Genomic DNA, 23,263 nt, shown 5'->3' with positions numbered 1-23,263 from the left:
TGATATTGCTTTCTAACATAATTCCACAGTGATAAGAGAACAGACTATCATTTCAATATCTTTAGGCCATACATTTTTTTGCATCTTGTTTTATATCCCTGGATATGTTCCAGGGTCTCCTGGTTTATAGTCTATGGGAAGTTGAATAGAATTTGTATCCTGCTGTTGTGTGAAAATTGTATAAATCTTAATTATGTTGAGTTGGTTCATAGTGCTTTTCAGGTCTACTATATCCTTCTACTTTTCTGTCTATTCATTCTATTAATTTTTGAGAGTTTGATATTGAAACACCAATAAAAATCTTATTTTAGCTACTTAAAAATAATTGCAATATATAGTGGAACTATATGTAAGTTTGTTCTGCTGTTTCTAAGTCTCCTGTAAATGCATTATCATATTTTCCTAACAAAAAAACAAAAAAGAAAGAAGAAAAAAAGTTATCTATGAAAAGAAAAGAACATAAAAGGAAAATGGTTTGGCACTTAATGAAAAACTTAAACATACGCCTACTATTATAAGATTCACCCATTCAAATTTTAGGTATTTACTTAAGAGAAACAAAAGTATATGCCCCAGAAAAAAAGGACATATGGATGTTCAGAGCTGCTTTATCTGTTAATATTCGAAACCTGCAAACAAACCAAATAACTCAAATGGGCATCAATACCAATAACTCAAACTGTGTTATATCTATATAATGGAACACCATCCACCAATAAAAAAGGAACTAATATATTCCACCACATGGATGAGTCTCAAAACAATTACACTGAGTGAAAGAAGCCAGAAAAGAATACACACTATAAAGCTCTAGAAAATACAAACTGCTCTATAGTGGCAGTAAACAAATCAGTGGCTGTGAAGAGTCAAAGAAGGTTAGAGGGGTTGGGATGGAGGGATTACAAAAAGCATGTGAAAATATTTGGGAGTGACTGGTTGACAAATTTCATTGCGGTGATGGTTTCATAGGTGTACATATATGCCCAAACTTTTCCAATTGTATACTTTAGTATGTGCAGTTATTGTAAGTCAAAAAACTGTTAAGAAAAAGAAAGTCAAACAAAAGAAGCATCTGTTTACAGCACCTCAGGTGGCCATTCTTGAAGTTCTGCAAAAATCCCCAATGAGACAGACATTTTAATGATACTGTGCAAATATAATGAAAAAGTGAACTGAGTAGCAACTAACTGCAGTGTAGGTAGGAAGCTTTCTTTTTCTTAACTTCAGCAAAGTCTGATAATGGACATTGTGAGTTTCTATGGATGATATTTATGTAACATACTCTGTAGTAGAAGAGAGGTCTAAGTACTACAATGCTTAGTGCTGCCTTCATTTTTCATATTGCCAAATACATAGATTTTTTATTAAACTAATGAGTGGATAATATTTAGACAATGAATTTTTATTGTTTGCTTTGTTTTCCTCAGTCTCTTATTTACTTTTATGTGGTAATTCTAAACCTTCCTTATATGGAAGCATCCTTATGAATGGTATAAAAGATTAGTAAAAAATGTAATGAGACTTTTTTAGTTTCTTTAAATAAACTTTTAATTCTAGAATAGTTTTAGACTTACAGAAAATTTGCAAAGATAGTACAGTATCCATGTACCTGCACATAGTATACTCCAGTATCATTATCTGATATTTCTATAGTGTATGTGTCACAACTAATAAAATAATATAAACTACATTATTTTTAACTAGACTCCAAATTTTATTCAGATTTCCTTAATTTTTACTTATTATCCTTTGTTTCTGTTCCAGGATATCACATTGCATTTAATCATTATGACTCCTTAAGATCCTCTTGACTGACAATTTTTCAGATTGTTCTTACTTTTGATGAACTTGACAGTTTTGAGGAATATCTGTCACATACTTGGTAGAAGGGCCCTCAGTTTGGGTATGTCTGATGTGCCTAGTTTTTAGGGGCAAGGTATTCAGCCTATACTGATCCCACTTCTCTCATTCAAACTTGGAGACTCTAGGACTTAACAACAGTGCCTTAAAAGAGAATGTTAATAATGTTGTTAAGCGGATATGATTTAGAACTATCACCACAAAGGCGAAAACACCCAGACACCCAGGCTTCTGGTCTATATTACTCCCATTTATTCAATTACTTTTCCATGAGGTACCAAATGTTATTTCCTAAAAGCAACAGAGCTCAAACCTTATTGATAAAGCTATGTTATCAATTAGTTCAATGATTTTCACAGTACTATTAAATATTTCTTAAACAAATTAATGTGTATGAAATTTAATTAAAAATATGAAAGGGCACATATAACACCTCATGTTCAAAGGAGAATGTGGGGAGAGAGAATGTTGTAAAATCGAACAATTTGGAGATTGCAACCAGAAGAGGTCTGAGAATGGTGTGCAGCCTCTTGAGACAGAGTCAGTATCACAAGGTTTCCTTATGCAGGTTTGTCTAGTCCTTCTCTTCTTCAAAGAGTGACTCGGGCATTTTTACGCACATATATTCTCGTATTTCTTCATATATTAGGTATTACACATGATATGGGTATACTTATTCTGAGAAAGCTCATACTGTTGTCTGACACCTGAAAACTGACACCAAGAGATAACCATTTACTCAGCCATTAAAAAAAATACATTTGAATTGGTTCTATTGAGATGGATGAAACTGGAGCCCATTATACAGAGTGAAGTAAGCCAGAAAGAAAAACAACAATACAGTATACTAATGCATATATATGGAATTTGAAAGATGGTAACGATAACCCTATATGCGAGACAGAATAAGAGACACAGATGCATAGAACAGTCTTATGGACTCTGAGGGAGAAGGTGAGGGTGGGACGTTCTCGGAGAATAGCATTGAAACATGTATATTATCATATGTGAAACAGAACACCATTCCATGTTCGATGCATGAGACAAATGCTCAGGGCTGGGGCAATGGGATGACCCAGAGGGATGGGATGGAGAGGGAGGTGGGAGGGGGGTCCAGGAAGGGGAACACATGTAAACCCATGACTGATTCATGTCAATGTATGGCAAAAACTACTACAATATTGTAAAGTAATTAGCCTCCAACTAAAATAAATAAATTCATTAAAAAAAAAAAAAAGATAACCATTTCTGCACTGATGTTTCCCCGACACGAATGGCCCGAGCTTACACATTTGTATCATCTTTACTCTGCCAGAGATCTAAACTACAAACATTTGACTAAAGTATATATTATGTTGGGGCTTGCTAGGTGGCACAGTGGTGAAGAATCTGCCTGCTAATGCAGGAGACTTGAGTTCCATCCCTGGAATGGGAATATCCCCTGGAGTAGGAAATGGCAACCTGCTCTAGTACTCTTGCCTGAGAAATCCCATGGACAGAGGATCCTGGCAGGCTACAGTTCATGGGGTTGCAAAGAGTCGGACATGACTGAGCACAAGTACATATATTATATTACAATTAATTTATGATATCATAAATTAGAATCTGAGTATTTCAAACAAATTACAGAAATACATAATACTTTAAAAGGGAAAAACTACTCCAAAGGCCTATAAAATGGAGCCTGCAAGCATCAAGGTATGCACTTAAGGTACCATAAAGTACACTGTGTGTATATGTTCAGTTGCTCAGTGGTATCTGACTTTTTGTGACCCCATGGACTGCAGCCTGCAGGCTCTTCTCTCCAAGGGATTTTCTAGGCAAGAATACTGGAGTAGGATGCCATTTCCTACTCTAGAGGATCTTTCTGACCCAGGGATCAAACCTGAGTCTCTTGAGTCTTCTGTATTGGCAGGCAATTCTTTACCACTGTGCCACCTGGGAAGCCCATAAAGTACAATTTCACTACAAGAATACAATTTCACTACATCATAAGTGTGACCTAAAACTCATATATGAACCATAGGGAAGAAAAAAAGATTTGGCACTAATCATTTCAGACTTAAAACAGAGAAGAGATTTTGGAAGCCAAGGCCTCTTAGAAAACTCATCAAAGAAGTCTGAGCTGATGTTTTGTCTTCTAACAATAATTACTATAAAGATAGGGCTTCCCTTGTGGCTCAGCTGGTAAAGAATCTGCCTGCAGTGTGGGAGACCTGGGTTTGATCCTTGGACTGGGAAGATCCACTGGAGAAGGGAAAGGCTACCCACTCCTGTATTCTAGCCTGGAGAATTCCATGGACTTGTATAGTCCATGGGATCGCAGAGTTGGACACAACTGAGCGACTTTCACTTCACTGTAAAGATAAGGAAGGTAGTGCCATTCATTCCACACTTTTTTCAAATGCTTAGGTGTAGTAGAATTTCAATATGTCATTGTTGCTATTATTCCTTCTAGAAAGTACCGATTTGAATGAATTTCCTAGCATTTCCTCTGCTCCTTCACAGTTTGCACAAAGCTGAAAGACAAACCATTAGGTATTTGACCAAAGAAAAGTCAACAGAAAGATTTCTACTTGACGCTTCGCTGGCATTTTCAGATTACTTCACAATTTCATGCACAACCATAAATCATCAGGTAATTAGCTTGAATTTTGAAAGACAGTGTGCTTTAAAACATCCCTCCCAGAATTGCTAGGGCAGAGATAAGGGCCTGGGGAGGTCAGCTAGCTTCTCACCATTGGTGGCCATAGGCCTTGAATAAGAGTGGGCAGCAGGAAAAGAAGGGAGAACAATAAAAAGCTGTGAGCATTTGAGAGAGGGCTTGCATTTGACTGCTGGGTCGATTAATAGGGGTAATAGACTCTCTGGAGAAGCCTGTAAACACAGAGTTCTAGTGTCTAACAGTAAGCATGATGTACGAAACCTATGGAACCACAAGTTCTCACTGACTGCCTCCTAGAAGATTGCCTCAGGTGGAATTGGGGTCCACTGATTACATATGCTCCATGATCCAGGCCTGTGGCCTTCAAACTCTTTTTCTTTAAGATGAAAAATCCTTTCATCAAAGGATGAAAGAAAGTTTCACAGAAACTTTATATGTTTAAATAAACCATACAAATTAATGAGTAACTCCTCTGTATGAACTGTTGACTGTAGCCCTACCCATTCATCCTACCCCACCTCCCCGCCTTCTTCCACAACTCAAGACGTTTCTGGAAAACTCTAGTACTTCAAAAACAAAGTCTGACAAACCTCCCACTACTCTTTTGCAAATTTCCATCTTTTTTAGCTACCAAATTTTAACTCATCTGCTATAAGAAGCTCTATATATGGGCTTCCCTCATAGCTCATAGTTAGTAAAAGAGGTAAAGCATTTGCCTGCAATGCGGGAGACCTGGGTTCGATCCCTTCGTTGGGAAGATCCCCTGGAGGAGGAAATGGCAACCCACTCCAGTATTCTTGCCCAGAGAATCCCATGGACAGAGGAGCCTGGCAGGTTACAGTCCATGGGGTCACAAGAGTCACACACGACTTAGTGATTGTATGTATGTATATATGTATCATAGCTATATGGGAAACACAGGATTTTGGAAGTCTTAACTACCTCATTATGATGTTGAGAGCCCATTGGCTTGGTGTTCTTCTGGGTCAGTAACTGGTTCCATAGCTGAACAATAAGAATTTACTGTCCCATCTCATCACCTGTCCAAGAATGCTTTCTCTTTTGTAAAACATGGTGACAAAAAGAAAAATATTAAGCACTTAGAAGTTATATTTAATAAGGGACTCACCTCCTTCCCAATCTCTTTCTTTCAACTTGCATGTGAATATGTATGTATGCTTAGGTTAAGACCCTTTAGAAAGGAAAACACATTCAAAATCTAAACTCTGCTGAGTTGAAGCCATGTGGACTACCTAGTTAGTAACTTGGAATAAGACTCTATAGTACAAATTTTCTTTTTATATCCTGGAATCTCTTCATTATCATTTCTAAATAACTTAACAAACAACTTGGCAATTGAAGATAATAAAATTATTTATAATCATTTAATACTGTTTTCCTTCTCTTAACTTTATTAACAAGCTAACATTTGTGGATAAACTTACAACAAAAAGTAAATGAAGAAGTAAATAGTGAATAAGAAGAGAAAATGTTACAATAGTTAGCTCATCTTTCTTCTAAGAGGAAATAAAGTCTAACTTAGCTCAGAGCGCTGACCAAAAAACAATACATTAGAGATGTCTTATTTGCTAACAGTTGGAACCAGAGCACAGTTGCCAACATCCACTGGATCACAGGAAAAGCAGAAAAACTCCAGAAAAACTCCAGAAAAACATTTGCTTCATTGACTACCCTAAAGCCTTTGACTGTGTGGATCACAACAAGCTGTGGAAATTTTTCAAGAGATGGGAATACCAGACCATCTTACCTGCCTCCTGAGAAACCTGTATGCAGGTCAAGAAGCAACAGTTAGAACTGGACATGGAACACAAACTGGTTCCAAATTGGGAAAGGAGTATATCAGGCTGTATATTGTCACCCTGCTTATTTAGCTTATATGCAGAGCACGTCATTCTGAATGCCAAGCTGGATGAAGCACAAACTGGAATCAAGATTGCTGGGAGAAATATCAATAACCTCAGATATGAAGATAACACTGCTCTTATGGCAAAAAGTGAAGAGGAACTAAAGAGCCTCTTGATGAAGGTGAAAGAGGAGAGTGAAAAAGCTGGCTTAAAACTTGACGTTCAAAAAACTAAGATCCTGGCATCTAGTCCCATCACTTCATGGAAAATAGACAGGAAACAATGGAAGCAGAGATTTTATTTTGGGGGGGCTCCAAAAATCACTGCTGACAGTGACTGCAGCCACAAAATTAGAAGACGCTTGCTCCTTGGAAGAAAAGTTATGACAAATCTAGACAGTGTATTAAAGAGCAGAGATATTACTTTGCCGACAAAGGTCCATATAGTCAAAGCTATGGTTTTTCCAGTAGTCATGTACAGATATGAGAGTTGGACCATAAAGAAATCTGAGCACTGAAGAATTGATGCTTTTGAACTGTGGTGTTGGAGAAGATCTTGAGAGTCCCTTGGACTGCAAGGAGATCAAACCAGTCAGTCTGAAAAGAAATCAACCCTGAATATTTATTGGAAGGACCAATGCTGAGGCTGAAACTCCAATATTTTGGCCACCTGATGCGAAGAGCTGACTCACTGGAAAAGACCCTGATGCTGGGAAAGATTGAAGGCAGAGGGAGAAGGGGACGATAGAGGACGAGATGGTTGGATGGTTTCACCGACTCAATGGACATGAGTTTGAGCAAACTCTGGGAGATGGTGAAGGACAGGGAAACCTGCTGTGCTGCAGTCCATGGGGTCGCAAACAGTCAGACACTACTTAGCAGGTGAACAAGAAAAACAAGGAAAATCAATATCTTATACAGAAGTTTTCCTTATTTGTGGGGGAGGACAAAGCTTAGGAATAATTAAATTCACAGAAATCACTAAGATAACTATCCGTATCATGAGAAAATATTTTCCTATATTTTAAACATTTCTTACTATGTTTTTTAAAGAATTTGAAATATCCTGATAAGTAAAAATGATTTAAATTCATTTGTGGAAAAAAATTACTAGCTATATATACAATAGGATCAAAATAAGCAACTTAAAAGGACAAAAACAAGTTTATTATAATCTCAGATGGGAGTCTCAATTTGGGGTACAGTCTGAATTTCTTTTTGAAGAAGGCAGCATGGTTTGGAAAGAAGATAGTTTCTTTTTAAACACTGGCAAAATATACATAACATGAAATTTACCATTCTAACCATTAAAACAATTTTTTATTGACATATTCTTGACCTACCATATTATATTAGTTTCAGTTGTGTAACATAGTGATTCAATATTTTTATAGATTGTATTCCATATAAATTTATAAATTAAAAAATATTGGCTCTATTTGCTGTGTTGTCATTGTTGTGCATTTTTAAGGTTAAAGTCCTCCTGGATCTGAGCGGTCAATTTTGTCTGTGTCATTATTCTTCTATGCTCAGACTTAGATCATTCTTTTTTTGTGTAGTAAAATAACATAAAAATTTAAACTAATTTTAACATTTTTAAGTGAACTTTAGTGGTTTCAGGTATATTCACATTGTTGTGCAACCATCATCACTCTCTAGTTCTAGAGCTTTTTCTACATCCCACACTGAAACTCCATACCCTTTAAACCATAACTCCCAATTTCCCCTTTCCCTTAGCCCCTGGTAACCTCTATTCTACTTGCTATGAATTTTACTATTCTAGGTATCTAAGATAAGTGTAATCATACAATGTTGTCTTTTTGTGTCTGTCTTGTTTCTGTTAGGATGTGTCTTCTAGGGTCATCCATGTTACAGCACATATAAGAATACCCTTCAGTCTTAAGACTAAGAACTGTTCCACTGTGTGTACTTTCCATGTTTTGATCATTCATTCATCTGTCAATGGATATTTGTGTTGTTTCCACCTTTTGTGAATGATGCTACGGTGAATGATGGTATTCACATATCTGTTTGAGTTTCCCCTTTTAATTCTTTTTGGTTATATCCAGAGATGGGTTCCCTGCTGGCTCAGATGGTAAAGAATCTGCTTGCAATGCAAGAGACCCAGGTTTGATCCCTGGGTTGGAAAGATACCCTGGAGAAGGAAAGGAAACCCACTCTAGTATTCTTCCCTGAAGAATCCCATGGACAGAGGAGCCTGGTGGGCTATATTCCATGGGGTCACAAAGAGTTGGACATGACTGAGCAACTTTCACTTACTCACTTCACCCAGAAGTGGAATTGCTGGATCATTTAAGTAAGTTCATAAGAGGCTAGATTTGAAGAGCAATCTGGTTTCAAATTTAGCCTCAAGTTCTAGCAGATCAATGAGGCAATATACCATGGTGGCAATATACCATGGTGGTGCACTCAATATGCCAGCAAATTTGGAAAACTCAGCAGTGGCCACAGGACTGGAAACAGTCAGTTTTCATACCAATCCCAAAGGAAGGCAATACCAAAGAGTGTTCACTACCACCCAATTGCACTCGTCTCACACATTAGCAAAGTAATACTCAAAATTCTCCAAGCCAGGCTTCAACAGTAAGTGAACCATGAACTTCCAGATGTTCAAGCTAGATTTAGAAAAGGCAGAGGAACCAGAGATTAAATTGCCATCATCTGTTGGGTCATCAAAAAAGCACAAGAGTTCCAGAAAAACATCTACTTCTGCTTTATTGACTATGCCAAAGCCTTTGACTGTGTGGATCATAATAAACTATGGAAAATTCTTAAAGAGATGGGAACACCAGACCACCTTACCTGCCTCCTGAGAAACCTGTATGCAGGTCAAGAAGCAACAGTTAGAACTAGACATGGAACAACAAACTGGTTCCAAATTGGGAAAAGAGTATGTCAGGCTATATACTGTCACCCTGCTTATTTAACTTATATGCAGAGGACATCATTCTGAATGCCAAGCTGGATGAAGCACAAACTGGAATCAAGATCGCTGGGAGAAATATCAATAACCTCAGATATGCAGATAACACTGCTCTTATGGCAAAAAGTGAAGATGAACTAAAGAGCCTCTTGATGAAAGTTAAAAAGGAGAGTGAAAATGCTGGCTTAAAACTCAACATTCAGAAAACTAAGATCATGGTATCTGGTCGTATCACTTCATGGCAATTAGATGGAAAAACAATGGAAACAGTGAGAGACTTTATTTTGGGGGGCTCCAAAATCACTGCAAATGGTGACTACAGCAATGAAATTAAAAGACAGTTGCTCCTTGGAAGAAAAGCTATGACCAACCTAGACAGCATATTAAAAAGCAGAGACATTAGCTTGCTAACAAAGGTCCGTCTAGTCAAAGCTATGGTTTTTCCAGTAGTCATGTATAAATGTGAGATTTGGACTATAAAGAAAGCTGAATGCCAAAGAATTGATGCTTTTGAGCTGTGGCATTGGAGAAGACTCTTGAGAGTCCCTTGGACTGCAAGGAGATCCAACCAGTCAATTCTAAAGGAAATCAGTCCTGAATATTCATTGGAAGGACTGATGCTGAAGCTGCAACTCCAATACTTTGGCCACCTAATGCAAAGAACTGACTCATTTGAAAAGACTCTGATGCTGGGAAAGATTGAAGGCAGGAGGAGAAGGGGACAACAGAAGATGAGATAGTTGGATGGCATTACCGACTCGATGGACATGAGTTTGAGTAAGCTCCGGGAGTTGGTGATGGGTAGGGAAGCATGGCGTGCTGCAGTCCATGGGGTCGCAGAATCAAACACAACTGAGCGACTGAAGTGAACTGAGCCATGGTGGTTACATGGATGAGCTAGAGGGTTGACTGTCTGGGTCCAGGTTCTGGCTTCACTGTTTCCTAGCTGTTACTCAACCTTTCTATGCTTCAATTTACACATCTGTGAAACAGGAGAATAAATGTACAACTTTCATTGGGTTCTTGGAAGGATTAGTTTTTCTTATTCATCTGTTCCATTATTACACCTAAATAATGACTTATGAATGGCTTCAGGGGGTCTATGAATCCCTCAATATTATACGTAAATCTTAGTGTACAAGTGCATTTACAGATTTTTGGGAAGATTTACAGTGGTTTATTTTCCCCTTTCTTAGTCAGATTCTCAGTGGGCCCCTGATCTATCAAATGGGGAGAAACACTATTCTAAAAGGAGTTAGTGGCCTATAACTTAACACCAAGTCTTATGCATGTGAGCTTGATTAAGCAAGCTTGTAAAATGTCCCATGATGCTTTGGGATGAAGTATTATCTGTGTTACCTTTGTTCTCCTAATTAAATTCCAGCCAAGGATTTTCCCTTGTAAAAATTCCCTTTCTGTTCCCAACTATTAACAAATGGTTTTAAAAACAGGGAGGGCAGAAAGAACAAGATCTGAAGTGTTTCCAATTCCACATATATAGAGAAAGATATTTAACACAGACACACCAAAACGTGTGTGTGTGTGTGTGTATGTATGTGTGAGCATCTGTGTGTGTAATATAATTAACCTCATTTCTTGGGGCTTAATTTAATAAAGTAATCCACAGCTTAATATAATATACCAACTTACTTATTAATTCTCCAAGTAGTATAAATATAATGTAAGGGACTTCAGAGGAAGACCAACAGAATGCATCATATCAGAAACAGAAATGATGATAAGGAAAAGCCCATGGCTGTTGCAACAAAGTAGCTCAGTTTCTTCAAAGAATAAAGCTGTGATGGAAATCCATCTTTCATAATCAGCAAAGGGCCTTTTTAAAGGTTCTCCACTGATGTGGTATAGCTGAACCTCCCTTAATAATTATTCCTTAGATTTGCATACAACTTTTACCTTTTCAAAGAGCTTTCACAGGCTTTATCCTAAAATCAACATGGGCTTTCTCTGCTTCCCCAGGAGCTTGCAGGTGTTCACTGCCATGCCTCCTGATAGTAGGACAGCTTGGAAGCCTGCTGCATTGGCACACCAGGTCCAAACCAGTAGCAGAGTAAAACTCCGTAGCTGTGATATAGATCTTTATCCACTGATCCTAAATCCTCCTCTTGAACAAGGTTAGTGAAGCAAAACTAGATGGTAGCAAGCCTAAACTAAAAACGTCCAGAAAAGAGCACTTCAGGCCTTGAAACTCTTCTGTATCACACTCATCCAAACACTATTCAACAAATATTTATTGACTGTCTAATGAGGGCCAGGCATTGTTCTGTTGCTGAGTATGCTGCAGTTAACCAATCAATACGTTTGATAATAGAGCAGATGTTTTAGTAGAGGAGAGTAGATATTTTAGTAGAGGAAGAGAGAAAATAAATAAATATGTGTATAATATATTAGCTGATACAAAGGGCTATGGTATGTTTAAGGGGTAGCCAATGTGGGACAGAGTGGTAGGATGTGAGGTTCCAGAAAGAGCTTGGTGCCCAACTCCATAGAACCTTATAGCTTCTGTAAGGAACTTGGTTTTTAGTTAGAGTGAGAAGTAATATAAGGAGCCATTGAAGGGTTTGAAGCAGAAGGGCAACATGATCAAATTTATATTTTAGTAATATTGCCTGTGTGCTGTGCTGAGAACAGACTGAAGTGAGTAGTATGCGAGATGTTATGCTGTGTGTTAGTCGCTCAGTCGTGTCCAACTCTTTGTGACCCCATGGACTGTAGCCTGCCAGGCTCCTCTGTTCATGTGATTCTCCAGGCAAGAGTACTTGAGTGAGTTGCCATTTAATTCTCCAGGGGGTCTTCCCAACCCAAGGATTGAACCTGGGTCTCCTGCATCGCAGGCAGATTCTTTACCATCTGAGCCACCAATGAAGCCCGTGGGAGATAGCTATTGCAATAATCCAAGAAAGGACAAGAATGATATTTCCCTCATGCCCCTTTTCAGTCAAAACCCACCCCCTTCCCCCAGTAAACTATTGATTTGATTTTTTTTATCACTATAGATTAGTTTTGCTGGGTTTAGAGCTTCATACAAAAGGAAGACGATGGGGTAACGGAGAGGAGGGGTTGGGAGGATAACTGAAGGCTGGGTATGGAAGGAGGTGGATGCTGCATTCACCAGTGAGAAAGAATATATTTTATTGTTCCCTCTTTGTTGGCTAGTGGTTTACATGATATTTTGAGCTATAAAAATCTCTTAACTGCTGTGGATTAGGCTGTATCATGCCACAGGGTTCTAGAATTTATAGACAGATGTCTGAGCAGAAATGAGACCTGTTGGATGCCTTACCCACTTTAGGTGGGGACCTGTTTAAAGCTTGGTTCCACAATCACCATCTGTGTAGTGGGTGTACAGAACTCTCACGGCACTGGAGTGTTCATAGCTTTGCCTGTATTTTAACTCTTCCTTTCGTGTGTGTGTGTGTGTGTGTGCGTGCGCGCTAAGTCGCTGCAGTTGTGTCCAACTCAGTGCGACCCTATGGATTGCAGCCTGCTAGGCTCCTCTGTCCAAGGAATTCTCCAGGCAAGAATACTAGAGTGGGTCGTCATGCCCTCCTCCAGGGGATCTTCCCAATCCAGGGATCGAACCCAGGTCTCCTGCGTCTTCCGCATCACAGGTAGATTCTTTACCACTGAGCCACTGGGGAAGCCCCAACTCTCCTCTCCACCACAAGTCAATTAAATACTGAAGCATATATATTTAACGAGCTGCACCACTTGTCACCCCATAGTAACCATTTACCCTCACCTCACAAAAGATCAGCAAAGTCTACTTAAAGTAGTTTCACACCTATACATCTCTGTAACATTGATTTAATTATACCCTTTAAAAACTGGAAAAGAATAACTGTAATTGAATTAAAAAAATAGATACTTGGAATAATCATTTACAAGCATTTTGTATTTTTATCTTTTCACTTATGATACAGATTTCATTTGAAGCAGTAGAAAAAAATATTGATTAGTTTATCATGACTCTAAGCAACTATTTACAGTAAGTTCCCCCTGCAAGTTGTGAACTTTCAAAGATGTTTCTCACCCAATCATGTAAATTAGTTCACATGTCTGGTATACATCATCACTGTGTGCATTCTCTACAAGTGGTTGTGCTTTGGTGTACTTTACTGTACAATACTATATAGAGTACAGTATCTTTATTTCAAGCCAATGATGTCTGGAAGCAAGAGTAAAAGCAGAGGTGATATAGCTGGTACTGTACCATACTTTTCAAGATACTGTACTGTAAGATTAAAAATGTTTTATTTTTTGTGTTTTTTAAATGGATTTGTTGTGTGAAAAGTATTATAAACCTATTACAGTATAGCACTATATAGCCAATTGTATTAGTTGGATACCCAGGCTATCTTCCTTGGATTTACGAACAAATTGGACTTAAAAATGCACTCTCAGAATGGAACCTGTTCACATGAAGGGGACTTATTGTATTTTTAAAAGCCTGAACAAGTTTTGATTGCCTGAAGTGATTAACATATTGAATGAAAAGGCAATGGGCACAATATCTAACCTATAAACAACTTCAGAGCCTAGTATAATATTAAAAAAATCTTATATATGTATATTGATTTTATTTCAATAAAACTAGAAAAATCATGCAATTTGAGACAGTTAAATCTAATCATATTTTAGTACATTCAAGCCTTAAGTAACTAAACATCACCATTAGTATACACAATTTGAGTGTATTCTATAAATAGAGCCCTGTCTTAGTTATTAGGTGTTAAGAAATGAATAGAGTATGAGTCATGAACCAAATTTGCAAAGTGTCTACAATGAACATGGATTTTCCTATTATTTATTTTATGAAAATAACAAATATGAGCAACTTGTGGTACTCTTATCATGTGAAATGGAAACAAGGTAAAAATTTATAAATTCTGATTTGCAAGTTGATAATAGTAAGTAATAGATTTTTCAATAATCAGTTGGGACTCTGGTTGCCAGTATCCATTTCTAGTCATGCAAACTCAGTATTTAAAAAGAAAAGTCTGTAATTTTCTTAGAAAAACACCACCCATTTTTAGAGAAGCACAGAGTAAAAAGTGCCATTAAGCCTTCTAAATGGTTTGAAGGCCATGATTTCAAAGAGGGTTTGGCTATTGGAAAAAGTATTCTATGGTTTTTCCTGTCACCACCACTAACTACCTTCCCAGATGCAGTGCATTTTGGTAAAAGGCCAATTCTGCATTGTGGCCATGAAGCATATTCAGCAGCTTGTAGTGAGTAGGGGGCTTCCCTGTTGACTCAGCAGTAAAGAATCCGCCAGCAATGCATGAGTCTCAGGAGATGTGGGTTCAATCCCTGGGTTGGGAAGGTCCCCTGGAGGAGGGCATGACAACTCACTTCAGTATTCTTGCCTGGAGAATCCCACGGACAGAGGAGCCTGGCAGGCTATAGTCCATAGGGTCTCAAAGAGTCGGACACGACTGAAGCGACTTAGCATGCATCCACACAGTGAGTAGGAAGGCAGCGTGAGGGCCTTAGGGCTTTTGAAGGAGGATGGTTCAAGGTGAAGGCAAACCACACGGTATGCTTCTCCACTCTAAGTGAAATTAAGTTAAAATGAGTACTCTGGGATTACCCTAAAGAGGAAAAAATGGTCAGAGAAGAGAACCCCATAGCTGTATATGGAAGAGACAAAGGGTGGATGTGATTATAATTGTGGTAGGGGTATGGAGTTACCCTGGGGAGGTGGAAAGTGCAGACCTGTTGGAATGGGATGCAGACCTGTATATGTGGGATGATTGCTTGGTAATGAGCCTCATATATATTTTTAACACCAAGCATAGCATCTTCTTTTCTCCTCCAAACCACTTCCTATAAACATTACAGAAGTTTTTACAAGGATGAACACTCTGCATTCATAACTTAAGGAGGGCTCTGAAATGAATAAATAATCCACTATAGAGCCATACTTTCTTGTATTTAAAAATAATGCTGGACCAGGAATATTAAAATAATGAGTCTGCTTACTTACCTTCACCAGTGCAGCTTGAACTACTGATTCGCTTTCTGTATCTAAGGCAGACGTAGCCTCATCTAAGATCAGAATCTTCGGGTTTCGAACTAAAGCTCGAGCAATTGCGATTCTCTGTTTCTGTCCTCCACTCATTTGAGTTCCTTTTTCCCCTACCAAAGTATTAAATTTCTAATGAAAATTAGGAAAGAAAACAGAAACAGAAGTCAGCATGGTCAGATGATTACAACAGGAAATGGCAGTCACAGTTGTGGATTTTTTTTTTCTCATTTATTTATTTATTGAACTTTTTATTTTGTATTGGGGTATAGCCGATTAACAATGTTGTTAACAGTTTCAGGCAAATAGCAAAGGGACTCAGCCATATATATATGTGAATTCATTCTCCCCCAAATTAGTTGTGTTTTAATGCCAGATTAATCACTGCTGCAGCCTGGATAGTATTTGATCTATGATTTGTTCTTTGTAAAAATAAACAACAATTTTATAAAGAATCTATTGAAGAAAAATTTGGCTAGGACTAGAAAAAAATGAGGACATAGTATAATCTAGGATTTTAAGGAAGAATAACAATAATTTGAACCAAAGTTTTAAAGACATTTTTATAATGCACTGGTGTCTTTAATAGAAACACTGTAGTACAAATAATTTATTATTTAAAATGTTTATTAGTAATTTAATATATTACCCATAATTTCCTTTACATTCTGAAAAATAGTATGAAAAAGATTTTACTGCAAAAACAAACTTCTTCCTCAAAACATTTTTTCAATCTTGGGAGACTTTTTGGGCCTTCTTTTACTTTTTTTTGGATATATATATATGTTTAACAAAGTAGATATTGTTAGATATTTGAAGTTGGAGGTAATTTTTATAACTAATGAAGCATAATTAGTAATATTCTATTGTGCTAAGTCCCTGATTCAAACTTCATTTCTTCAAGGACTTACTTTCAAATGCTATTTCTAAACTTTTAACTTCTAGAGTTTGACCTTTACATTAAAAATGTGCATGCTAAGTCGCTTCATTCATGTCTGACTTTTTGCAACCCTAAGGGCAATAGCTGGAGAAGGCAATGGCACCCCACCCCAGTACTCTTGCCTGGAAAATCCCATGGATGGAGGAGCCTGGTAGGCCACAGTCCATGGGGTCGCTAAGAGTCGGACACGACTAAGCGACTTCACTTTCACTTTTCCCTTCCATGCACTGGAGAAGGAAATGGCAACCCACTCCAGTATTCTTGCCTGGAGAATCCCAGGGACGGCGGAGCCCAGTGGGCTGCTGTCTATGGGGTCGCACAGAGTCAGACACGACTGAAGCGACTTAGCAGCAGCAGCAGCAGCAAGGGCAATAGCCTGCCAGGCTCCTCTGTCCATGGGATTCTCCAGGCAAGAATACTGGAGGGGGTTGTAATGCCCTCCTCCAGGGGATCTTCCTGACCTAGGGACCAAACCTGTGCCTCTTATGTCTAACCTGCATTGGCAGGGGGGTTCTTTACCACTAGCGCCATCTGGGAAGCCCCACATTAAAAAAAAAAAAGTATATATATATACACACACACCTTATTGATGAATAATTTTTCATAATAAAATGCACCCATTTTAAAAGAATAGTTCTATGAGTTTTGAAAAATGCATGTATCCATGTTATTACCACCCAAATAAAAACAGAAAATTTCTACCGTCCTAGAAAGGTTCCAAATGACCCTTTCCAGTCAAAACCCACACCTTGCCTCAGATACCATTGATTTGATATTTATCACTATAAATTAATTTTGCTAGTTCTACAATTTCATATAAATAGAATCATACTGTGTGCACTTACGGAGAAGGCAATGGCACCCAACTCCAGTACTCTTGCCTGGAAAATCCCATGGACGGAGGAGCCTGGTAGGCTGCAGTCCATGGGGTCACAAAGTGTCGGACACCACTGAGCGACTTCACTTTCACCTTTCACTTTTGTGCATTGGAGAAGGAAATGGCAACCCACTCCATTGTTCTTGCCTAGAGAATCTCAGGGACGGGGGAGCCTGGTGGGCAGCCGTCTACGGGGTCACACAGAGTCGGACACGACTGAAGCGACTTAGCAGCAGCAGCAGCAGTGTGCACTTATTTTTGAAGTTTGATGGCTTAAGTTTCATTTGGTCTAAGATTCATGGTAAATTATATGTGTATATAGTATGAGGTAAGGGCCACGTTTCTTTTTTTTTTTTTTAACACATGGATATCCAATTTTTCCAGCACCATTTGTTGAAAAGACTTTCCTCTCTCCCACTGAATTGTGCTGCCCTTGTCAAAAATCAATTCACTAGATATATGTGGGTCTATTTGTAGACTCTGTGTTGTGTTTCACTGACTTACACGTCCATTGTTATGCCAACACGTGTGTGTGCTCAGTTGTGTCTGATCCTTTGCGACCCCCTGGACTGTACCCTGCCAGGCTTTCCTGTCCTTGGAAATTTCCAGGCAAGAATACTGGAGTTGGTTGTCATTTTCTACTCCAGGGATCTTTCCAACCCAGGGATTGAACCCTCATCGCCTATGCATCTTGCATTACCATCGCGCCACCTGGGAAACATGCTGTTAGGTAATTACCACTGTCTTAATTGCTGTCTTAAAATTAACTGTTGTAGGTCTTCCAGTTTTGTTGCTGTTTTCCCAAAATTGTTTTGACTATTATTCGTCCTTTAGATTTCTAAATAAATTTTTTAATCAGCTTGTTGACTTCTGCACATGAAAAAGACAGCTAAGATTTTGATTGAAATAACATTAAATTTATAGATTGGTTTGGGGAGAATGCATATCTTTAAAAATATTCAATCTCTAAATCAATGAATAAGATACATCTTATTTATTATATTTAGGTATTCTTTAATTTCTCTAAGCAGCGTTCTATAGTTTTCACATAGAAGATTTACAGATCTTTCATTATATTTATTCTATTTTATATTTTTAATGCTATTGTGAATGCCACTTTTAATTTCATTTGTAGTTGTTGCTACTATTCTGAGAACCAGTTTATTTTTTTCATAGTTATACATCTTATTAAGGTTACCTATCCACTTCTTTTTGAGTGAGTTTTTGTGGTTTGTGTCTTTCAGGAAATAGAATCTCTTCTATGTTGTCAATATTATAGGCATATCTTTGTTTGTGGTATTCCTATATCAACCTTTTAATGTCTTTGAGATTAATAATGATGTACCTTCTTTGATCCCTGATATTTGTAATTTCTCTTCTCTTTTTTGTTTCTTCATCAGGCTTGCTATAGTTTTACTGATTTTATTGATATTTTTAAGGAATCAGCTTTTAGTTTCACAGTGACTGTTTCTAATGTTTTCTGTTTTTAATTTCACTGTTTTCTGCTCTAGTCTGTATTATTTCTCTTCTACTTGCTTTGCAATGATTTGCTCTTCTTACTCTAGTTTCTCATGAGGAAAACTCAGTTAATGGATTTTAGATCTTTTTCTTTTCTAAAGTAAGCACTTGATGCTGTAAGTTGCTCTTAAAGCAGTTGAGCCTTGAACAACATAGGTGCTAGGGACACCAACTCCCATCCAGTCAAAAATCCAAGTGTAACTTTACAAAGTCCTCTGTGTCCACATCCTTGACAGTATGTATTTTTTGGAAAAAATTCCTGTATAAATGAATATGTACAGTTAAAACCCATGTTGTTGACAGATGAGGTGTATTCCACATAAACAGATACCTTGTATTTTCATTTTTATTGACTTCAAAAGTTTTTTAATTTTTCTTGAAACTTCTTATTTGTGTCATATATTATTTAGAAGTAGGTTCTTTAATTTTCAAATATTTGTGGATTTTCCAGGTATATTTCTGTTATTGATGTCTACATTTTAATTCTATTATGGCCCAAGGACATACTTTGTATGTTTCCTTTGAAATTATAAACGTTTTTTCTTTCAATGTCAAGAATATTGTTTATCTCAGTGAACATTCCACATGCACTTAAGAAAAATGTTTTATGCTGTTATGGGGTGAAGCTGTCTATACATACCAGTTATATCTAGTTGGATGATAGTATTGTTGAACTTATCTATATCCTTAGATCTTTTGCCTACTTGTTCTATCAAGTATTAAAGCCTTCAGCTAAATTTGTGGATTTGTCTGTTTCTCCTTTCAGATGTATTGTTTTTGCTTCATGCTTTTGAAAATTTTTTTGAAACTTTTAACAAAGACTTCTTTTTTATAGATTTTTAAAAAATAGTGTTATTTATTTATTTGGCTGTGCTGGGTCTTCATTGCTGTGTGGGTTTTTCTTTAGTTGCAGTGTGCAGGCTTCTCATATCAGTGGCTTCTCTTGCTGCTGAGCATCGGCTTCAGGGCACATGGGCTTCAGTATCTCCGGCAGGAGGGCTCAGTAGTTCTATAGCACAGGCTCAATAGTTGTGGTGCAGGGGTTTAGTTGCTTCAAGTCATGTGGGATCCTCACAGACCAGGGATTAAACCTGGGTCTCCTGCACTGGCAGGTGGATTCTTTACCACTGAGCCACCAGGGAAGCCCTAAAGATTTTTTTGGTGTGGACCATTTTTAAAGCCCAAGGACATTTCGCAAAATTGTAAACCAATGAAAAAAAAACAGGTTTCCCAATCAGTCCTTCTTCCACAAAGGAAGGGAGATGTGGTGGAGATGCTCTATGAAAATTAGGCAAAAACTGCAGGGCTTAAACCTGTCCAGGTAGAGAGCTGAAAACAATTAAGGATCTTTAAGAAGTTTCGATTGAACTATTCTGCTAGTTCACACTGCCCCCTTTTTTCACTTTCACTTAATACTGCATTTTCTCTTTGCTAGTCTGATGTGCTCACAGTTTATTTTCCTTTGTTGACTGGCACAAAATGACTTTTATTTTTACTGTGTATTGAGAGTTTGATATAAAAAGATTCTACACAACTGAACCCCCTTTTCCCGTCTAGTCATTGCTTACAGAGGACTTTTTTCAATGAATATCTAATGAAGGTAGCTGTTAAATAAAAATGAATGTTATATTTAAAAAAAAAAAAAGTCTTTATTGAACTTGTTATAATATTGCTTCTTCTTCTTTCATTAATGTTTTTGGTTTTTTGGCCCTGAGGCATGTGGGATCTTAGCTTCCTGACCAGGGACCGAACTTGCCCCCCTGCACGGGAAGGGGAAGTCTTAACCACTGGACTGCCACACAAGTCCCTTGAAATTTTGCTGAAGTGAATAAATATTGAGATTATGGGGGTTTTTTTTTGCCTATGGATCATAGTTTCCTGTTTCTTTGCACATCTAGATATTGTAGAATACACATTGAAATCTGTGCATAATATGTTGAAGAGACTCAGTTCTGTTTTCTTCTGAGGAAAATGTTGATTTTACTCTCATGTGCGTGCGTGTTTGCTAAGTCGCTTCAGTCATGTGCAACTCTTTGCAACCATATGGACTGTAGCCCACCAGGATCCTCTGTCCTTGGGATTCTTCAGGCAAGAATACTGGAGTGGGTTGCTGTGCCCTCTTCCAGGAGATCTTCTCAAACCAGAGATTGAGCTTGCGTCTCTTACGTCTCCTGCACTGGTAGGTGGGTTCTTTACTATTAGCACTACCTGGGAAGCCCTTTAACTCTCCTAGGCAATTCAAATATTGACTTATCATCCTGGTTTTATGCTTTGTTGCGGTGAATCTGTTGTTGTTCAGTCACTCACTCTTTGCGATCGCATGGACTTCAGCATGTCTGGCTTCCCTGTCCTTCACCATCACCCAGAGCTTGCTCATCTAAAGAAAGCCTCAAAACTTGGCAGGACCCAATATCCAAGTTCTTTCTCCCTTAGCGTCTTGTCACCACTTGGTTTTAGGATTTGTTAGAGCAGATTATTTAGTCAGCCTTACTCTAAGATGTGGGCTTTACTTCTAAGGTGTGACTTTTTTTTGGTGTCTCAGCTATATGCCTGAGGTATAAAGAGGTGTTAATGTGACCTCTCCACTCGGGCTGGGTTGTGTTTTTAACAGCTTCACCACACTGCCTGACTTTGAGTATCTCGGCTCTACTATAGCTTTGTAGCAGCTGCTCTCCTATAAGCCGGGGGTAATCTTACATCTGAGAAGGATTCCCAAAGGATGCTTACATGGACATCTGCCCCCCACCTCATGTCCACGGCTCTTTTATTTTGGCTCTTCAATTTCTTAAGCTGCCCTGAAATTCTGTCTCTATCTTTTATCTCAGTGGGACTGACATGTTCTCTTTGAATTCCATTTTACAGAGATGTGATGGGGTCATAAGTTGGTCCCAGGAAGCATGCTGGACATTTATGGACTTTCTTCAAGAGTTTCCTTTCTCTCAGGAATCATAGTTTTGTGCTACTGCTTATCTAATGCTTGGAAACAATTGTGCTATGCCTTATATATTCTAGTCCATTTTATGGCTGTTCATGGGGAAAAGCTAGCAAGTATCAGTTAATCCTAACATATTAATTTAAAAATATGTGGGTATCATAGTTGGGCTTCCGTGGTGGCTCAGATGGTAAAGAATCTGCCTGTAATGCGGGAGACCTGGGTTCAATCCCTGGGTTGGGAAGATCCCCTGGAGGAGGGCATAGCAACCCATTCCAATATTCTTACCTGGAGAATCCCCATGGACAGAGGAGCCTGGTGGGCTACAGTCCATGGGGTCGCAAAGAGTTGGACATGACTGAATGACTAAGCACATCGTAGAAGGATTAACGGTATCTATTTATTTTTCCTTTTATTTTTTTATTGAGGAATAATTGCTTTACAGAATTTTGTTGCTTTCTGTCAAACCTCAACATGAATCAGCCACAGGTATACATATATCCCCTCCCTTTTGAACCTCCCTTCCATCTCCCTCCCCATCCCACCCCTCTAGGTTGATACACAGCCCCTGTTTGAGTTTCCTGAGCCATATAGCAAGTTCACGTTGGCTATCTATTTTACATATGGTAATGTAAGTTTCCATGTTACTCTTTCCTTATATCTCACCCTCTCCTCCCCTCTCCCCATGTCCATAAGTCTATTCTCTATGTCTGTTTTTCCATTGCTGCCCTGTAAATAAATTCTTCAGTACTGTTTTTCTAGATTCCATACATATGTGTTAGAATGTGGTATTTATCTTTTTCTTTCTGACTCACTTCATTCTGTATAATAGGTTCTAGGTTCATCCACCTCATCAGAACTGACTCAATTGCATTCCTTTTTATGGCTGAGTAATATTCCATTGTGTATATGGACCACAACTTCTTTATCCATTCATCTGTTCATGGACATCTAGGTTGCTTCCATGTTCTAGCTATTGTAAATAGTGCTGCAATGAACAATGGGATACACGTGACTTTTTCAATTTTGGTTTCCTCAGGGTATATGCCTAGGAGTGGGATTCCTGAGTCATATGGTGGTGTTATTCCTATTTTTTTGAGGAACCTCCATACCGTCTTCCATAGTGGCTGTATCAATTTACATTCCCACCAACAGTACAAGAGCATTCTCTTTTCTCTACACCTTCTCCAGCATTTATTGTTTGTAGACTTTTTGATGATGGCCATTCTGACTGGTGTGAGGTGATGTCTCATTTTGGTTTTGATTTGCATTTCTAATAATGAGTGATCTTGAGTATCTTTTCATGTGTTTGTTAGCCATCTGTATGTCTTCTTTGGAGAAATGTCCGTTTACGTCTTTTTCCACTTTTTGATTGGGTTGTTTGTTTTTCTGGCATTGAGTTGTATGAGCTGCTTGTATATTTTGGAAATTAATCCTTTGTCAGTTGTTTCATTTGCTATTATTTTCTCCCATTCTAAGGGTTGTCTTTTCACCTTGCCTATAGTTTCCTTTGCTGTGCAAAAGCTTTTAAGTTTAATCAGGTCCTACTTGTTTACTTTTGTTTTTATTTCCATTACTCTAGGAGATGGATCATAGAGGATCTTGCTTTGATTTATG

At 38.1% G+C, this 23,263-nt stretch overlaps 1 protein-coding gene across 4 annotated transcripts in view; it reads right to left on the bottom strand.

Moving 5' to 3' along the window:
• Positions 1 to 23,263, bottom strand: part of ABCB5 (ATP binding cassette subfamily B member 5) — a 144,023-nt gene that overhangs the window by 69,657 nt on the left and 51,103 nt on the right. For all 4 annotated transcript variants that reach the window (XR_014067562.1, XR_014067563.1, XM_081536770.1 and 1 more), the window contains exon 13: positions 15,341 to 15,511. Coding sequence is in view for 2 of the 4 variants with exons in the window: in XM_081536770.1 (XP_081392896.1) it covers positions 15,341 to 15,511 (171 nt within the window). In the remaining 2 variants the exon portion in view is untranslated. The remainder of the gene's footprint in view (positions 1 to 15,340; positions 15,512 to 23,263) is intronic.

The sequence above is a fragment of the Giraffa tippelskirchi genome, chromosome 10 (assembly GCF_054371585.1).
Source record: "Giraffa tippelskirchi isolate mGirTip1 chromosome 10, T2T-mGirTip1v1.2.pri, whole genome shotgun sequence".
In the NCBI taxonomy this organism is placed as follows: Eukaryota; Metazoa; Chordata; class Mammalia; order Artiodactyla; family Giraffidae; genus Giraffa; species Giraffa tippelskirchi.
This window is presented reverse-complemented; position numbering and strand designations above follow the sequence as displayed.